Source organism: Enhydra lutris, unplaced genomic scaffold (assembly GCF_002288905.1).
Source record: "Enhydra lutris kenyoni isolate GAN:26980312 unplaced genomic scaffold, ASM228890v2 scaffoldscaffold88, whole genome shotgun sequence".
NCBI classification, from domain to species: Eukaryota; Metazoa; Chordata; class Mammalia; order Carnivora; family Mustelidae; genus Enhydra; species Enhydra lutris.
This window is the reverse complement of record NW_019154172.1, coordinates 940,387-946,429: the sequence shown is the minus strand read 5'-3', so window position 1 is coordinate 946,429 and position 6,043 is coordinate 940,387. Positions and strand designations below refer to the sequence as shown.

General features: G+C 45.5%; 1 protein-coding gene across 1 annotated transcript; it reads left to right on the top strand.

Annotated features, from left to right (window-relative positions):
• The first annotated feature begins 526 nt into the window (after positions 1-526).
• LOC111161950 (cysteine rich C-terminal 1) lies at positions 527-835 on the top strand. The gene has a single exon (XM_022526031.1). The coding sequence runs from the start codon at positions 527-529 to the stop codon at positions 833-835; it is 309 nt and encodes a 102-aa protein (XP_022381739.1).
• Positions 836-6,043: the final 5,208 nt, after the last annotated feature.

The window sequence follows — 6,043 nt, the reverse complement described above, 5'->3', positions numbered from 1 at the left end:
GCAGGAATGACGACCAGTACATGATTCTTGTATTTGTGGGTTCTTTAGACCCAAGTAACTGGTCCTTATGTGTGATTTGGGTATTTTCTAATTGATGGAGTGTTTATACAATGCTAATAACTATGTGAACAGCACTTGAAAGTCTGTGGCCACAGGAAAATAGGAGAAGAGAAGAGAGCCAAAGGAAGAGTTTGGACTAGATCATGCAGATAAATTTCCATCATATCCTCTCTAGCTTCCACGGTGGAGAACTTGGGTGGTCCTTATTTTCCTTAGAGAAAATGGAAACCCATTGATTCTACCAGACTGTTCCCTGCTTTATGCCTCTTTAACTCAATGGAAGCACCTGGTTGGGGTGTGTTTCTTTGCTTCCCCTCCTTTCTCCCCTGCACCAGGCCAGGTTAGCTTGCTCACAAAGCCAACCACATCTCTAAAGCCCTGAGTTCAGTTGTTAGGGTGGAAAGGCCTGCTGGCGTGTAAAAGGCTCCTTGTCTTCCAGGTTCACTGTGACGAGCTGAGCTCCACCATGTCCTCCCAGCAGAGCGCGGCTTCCGCCAAAGGCTTTTCCAAGGGGTCTTCCCAGGGCCCTGCTCCGTGTCCCGCTCCTGCACCCACAGCCTCGTCTTCCTGCTGTGGCTGCTGTGGTTCCAGCGGCGGTGGCTGCTGTGGCTCTGGAGGCTGCTGTGGCTCCGGAGGCTGCTGTGGCTCCAGCGGTTGTGGCTGTTTCCCCAGGAGGCGCCGCCGACAGCCTCGAAGCGGGTGCTGCAGCTGCTGCGGGGGTGGCAGCCAGAGCTCCAGCAACGTCCAGAGCCAAGGCTGCTGTGGTGGCTGCTGAGGCCCCCGCCACCCTGTGAGCTGCTTTAGGCTGCTGCTGAGCCCTGTTTTGCCACCCAAGTCCCTGCTGCATGTCACTGTGCTCCCGCGTGGGGCTAGGTTGGGGTGTGCCTCCCTTCCCCGCCCCTCCCAACCTAACTGCACTGGATGTTCCAAAACCCACCCTGTTCTCAGGCCCACCAAACTCTTTGACCCCCGTGTGATTTTTCTCCCCCGGAATCTGAGCAACATGTGTGGAATATTGGACCCTACCATTGGCAGGGCTTTGCACACAGTTGGTGCTTAATAAATGTTCATGTCATAATAAAACTTCTACCTCTCAAGAACTCTTTGTTTCCAATTGTTCTTCCATTCATGTGTTTATTATCGTGTTCTGTTACCCTGTCCACTACCTCTCACTTAGCCGTGGCTTGGCATACCTGAAAGGGAGAAAAATCAAATTCATGTCTGAACAAGAGTGGCTTCCTGTACTTAATTATGATAGCAGGAATCACAAATGGAGCCAGACAGTGTTCTAAGGACTTGATGTGACATGCACCACCTCACAGCATTCTTGCAATGACTCAGTGGGGGTATGTGCTTTTAACCCATTTTACAGAAGAGAAACCAAGGATATGTGACTTGCTCAGAATCACTCAGCCAGTGGATGATGGAGAAGAATGGGTGTCCTACTCCAGGCTTAAACTCCTAACTGCTCTGCTGTATTCCCTGAAACTTTCCAGAGCCTTCTGGCTGATGTGCTCACCCTCTGGCCCATCAGGTCCTGCACAAGCTGCTGTGTGGGAAATATTTGGATCTGTAGTTCTTAGATCCAAAGATCCAAGGCTTTGGAATCAGGCAGTCTGAGACTTTCTTTTGCCACAGAGGATCATCAATCCACTGCTTTGCTTGCTGGGTGAGGAACGTGCCAGGAGCCTGGGAAGCTCCTTCTTTAGGCCTCATCCACGCATCTGGGGCCCAACCAGGAGTCATGGACTTCCGGGACTCTGTAGGGTGAGATGGGCCATGCTCAGAGCATGGCAATGTCATTTTCTTGAGGTGGCTGTGATGGTGGTGGCAGGATCATCCTGAGGCTGTGGGCCTAGATCTTACCTACTCACTTGAGGAAAGAGGAAACAGGGAGAACAACATCCCTGTGGTCTTGGCTGGTTCAGAATGCAGGAGATGGTAATACTGGTGGTGATAATAGAAACAATTGCTGCCACTTATTGGGCACTTCTTTTGTTCCAGGCACAGGGCTAGGCACTTTACATACATCTCTCAGCTGATCTCCAGGGTAATCTCAAAATCTAGACTTTACTCAGATTTTTTTTTAATCTGAGAAAACTGAGGTTCAGAGAGTTTTAGTTGATTTGCCTAAAGTCATATAGCTAGTGAATGTCCAAGGATAGTGAGTGAGGGAGATAAGATTTGAACCAGGATCTGTGTGACTCCAAAGTCCTTGTTTTCAGAATTGGCATCATATTCTACTGCCTTAGAAATCCCCACCACTCAGGGGAAGGGACACTCGGGCCTCTGGACACACCCAGGCTCATAGAAAATTGAAGCTTGGCTCCTTGGTACTGTTCCATCAGTAACCCAATGACTAGCAAGCTCTGTCATGGCATCCACCCTGCAAAAGTATTTGCTCAGAGGCGAGGTAGGAGATGGTCCATTGATTCATCCAGCAGAGGCCAAATGACCCCTATTGGGGAGCCTCTGAAGGGCAGCCCTGCTCTGCGTGGGAGGGGTCCCTACTTCCATCTCTGAGATTCTACGATTCCTAGTAGGAGGTGACTTGTGGAATCTGTTTACAAACAGATGATATCACCCAAGGACCTGCCCCTCCCACACAGTGATGTGTGTTGGAGCAACAAGCCTTAGGCCCCAGTGGAGGGGTGAGGTGGGAAGGGAGCTCTGCTTGACTCAGAATAGACAGAGTGAAGCTAGCCTGAAGGCAGGAGGTGACCCTCACACAGGAAGCTGATGTCTGAGTTTTGGGGAAGAAAGGCAGTGACTTATTGAGAGACATGTGAATCTTAATGGGAGTACACACCTTTGTATGTGAGGCATATTTGTATCAAATGCCTGGCTGTGGATGGCAGTACCACCAAGCTCATGTATTCCTGACCCAAGCAGGCTACCTCAGGGGTGGTTTGATGACAGGGATTTGGGCATTCAAAGAATAGTTTCATTACCGAAACTTGGGGAGCTGCTCTGGATGGGCTGGGGCTCTGTGTTCATGGCCCCTAGCTTTTTCTGATGTCCAGCAGCAGTTAAAGATGCTGGTACAGGCATTCCCTCTGAAGTAGCAGCGGTACCCCCTGGAAATGCTGGTATTTGGCAATGTGAGGTCCTACCTGGAGGTTGTTACTCAGAACACTGTTAACAGCCAGAATCAGATCTTTGGATAATAAGATATTTGGATAATAAGCAGTATTATTGAATACATTTTATTCACAATGGCTCAAGTTTCAGCTTACATTATGTTATTCTAGCAGTAATGTAACAACTGATATTTATATGGAACTTAGCAGTTTATAAGGTATTATTAAATATCTCTTTCATGATTCTGTAACAAAAGTGTTATTATTTCTGTTTAACAGACTGGAAAGTCTCTGGGGATTTGTGACCCATCTGAGGTTACTCAGCTAACAAGTTGACAGTCTCTGGTTGGACCAGCCTTCTAATGACTTCCAGGAGAGCCAAGAGCCACATCTTCTGAACCTGCACACTGAACAACTGAATAATGTCACTCAATTAATTATTTATGGACAGTACATGCTTGGCATTGAAAACTGTTGCAGGTACCTATAAGAGGTCAATATAAATGAATGTTTGTTAGTGCATCACACAGAGAGCGCTATGCTGAATCATTCTAGGAGATATGCAAAAGTATGTCTTGGCCTCAGTAGTTTATAGTCTGATTTGGGAAATATGATAAATAATCACACAAGGTATGAGTGATAACTTCACATATAAGAAATAACTTCATATTCAAATACTGGTAATACTTAACAACAAAAGAAATGTCACAAGCTGAATATGGCATAGACAATGACCATCCCTATGGCCATCCATTCAACCAAATATAGAAGGAATTTGTTACAGGACTTCAAATGAGGACAAATTACTGTGGACTGGGTTATTCACAATACCTTGTGACAGGGACTCTACCTCTGTGCATCCTGCCTGTGTGGACCCTGACTATAGGAACCTGCCACGGGGACCTCATATATATGTGGACTCTGCCTATGTTTGCCCACCTATATGGACCTACCCCTGTGCACTTGCCTATGTGGACCTACCATAGGGACCCTATTTGCGTAGATCCACCTGTGTAAACCTGCTGATGTGGAATTGTCCATGTGGATCCTGCCTGTGCAGACCTGCCATGGGGACTTCACTTTCTAGTGTGAAGATAGATAAGAAAGAGAACAAGAAAGACATTATTTCACATGGTGAAAAGTGCTGTGGTGAAAATAAAGAAGATGAGGTATAGACATTAAGTGGAAGTGCATGGGGATTTTAGATAAGACCAGGGGAGGCCTCTCTGAGGAAACGCTCTCTGGGTCGAAAATGTGGGAGCAATTTCACAGATCAAGAAAGCACATGCTTATGAGCTTCCTGCCTCTTGGCAGCCTGAGGCTACAGTGTTCAAGGGGTGCTCAGTTACATTGGCCCCATTAGAGACTTTCACTACTAAGGAAGTCACTCAGAATTCCAGCTGGTGAGCACACAGATTTGGTAGTGAGATGGATTATATATTGTGAGCTGGGTATTATTCCACTCAATCCTCACAGTTCTTCCACAACTAGGTTTCTCCTTACATTTTGTTAATAGGAAAATTGAGACACAGGGTTCTAAGGTTGCACAGCTTGTAATTGGCAGAACAGGGTTTTGAACGGGATGTCTGACTCTAAAACCAATGTTCTGAACACTGAGCTATGGTACGAATTTCTGGGAAAGAGGGGAGTAATTTCAAGATTGAGCAGAAGGAGGAGAAAGGAAATCCAAGGGAGAGGTGGTGATATACAAAGATTATGAGGACATATCCTTGGAGAGGGAGTGATGAGGCCAGAACATGGATGGTTTTGAGTGTCCAAGGAGTTGAGACTGTGCATACTTGTAGAGTGTGATGGTAGGAAAATGGTTTTAAAAGAAGTACTTTGAAAGATAGCAGCTGGTCTATACCTATAATATTTTCTAACATGGCCCTGAAATTAATTAGGCAACCATGACTAACATGCTCTAGAGGAAGAAGTAAATAGAATATAACACATCATTGTGTGAAGGTGTAATAGATTTGGCTTGAAATGAGGATCCAAATTCAATACATGGCAGTGGATAAGAAAAGGAAGTAACAGATGTGAAATACATCTGTCCAGATGGAAGAAGAATAGACAAAATCAGGTGATGTATTAGGACCAAGAAGAGGAAATAATTAGAATGTCCCTGAGGCTTTGTGCCTGGTGACAAGGAAAGGATGATACCATTAACAAAACAGAAAGTCTGGAGACAGGAGCAGTGTGGGAGGAAGAGGATGAGTTTAGTCCAGGACATGTTGAGTTTGAGGTGCTGGCAAGACATGACCATGAGAAAGGAAATGAACCTGGAGCTCCAGGCATAGAATCCTTGAAAATTGAAATAAACACATAGTAATAAGTCAAAGAGAGGAGTCAAATCCTTGGGAACAGATGTAGTCCCACCCAAGCAGGGAAATTATTGAGAGAACAGACCTGTTCTGTCATGTTCATTGCAGTAAACTCAGTGTAAAGAACAGGGACTGGAACATTGAAGACACTCAATGAACATGTGTTAAGTGAGTGAGTTGAATGAATCAGTGAATGAATGGGCAATACAGAAAGTCAAGAGTTGAGCGGAGGGGGAAATTGAGCAGTTCAGAAGAATTCTGAATTCCATGTGAAAAGGGAAAAGGGAAAAGTCAGAAAAATTACTCCAAAATTTGGACTAGATAATTGATAATGCTATTTTAAGGTCTCAAATTCTAGTAATCCAGGTGAAGGAGAACCAAGACAGGGCAGAGTTGCAGAAGCTAAAGGATGTCATATAAACCAGGTTAGTCACACAGGACTTCCGTCCCATTGCATGATTCATCTTGGTATCTTTAAGGGATTGAACAGTTATAGTAAGATTCCATCTGCCGGGATAGCAGTTTCATTTTGATCAGGTGGAACAGGTTGAGCAGGAAAAGTGGCATTCATAGTGA

Bases quoted from the DNA above. Each gene is read 5' to 3' on its own strand.
- LOC111161950 (XM_022526031.1), top strand. From the start codon at position 527: ATGTCCTCCCAGCAGAGCGCGGCTTCCGCCAAAGGCTTTTCCAAGGGG.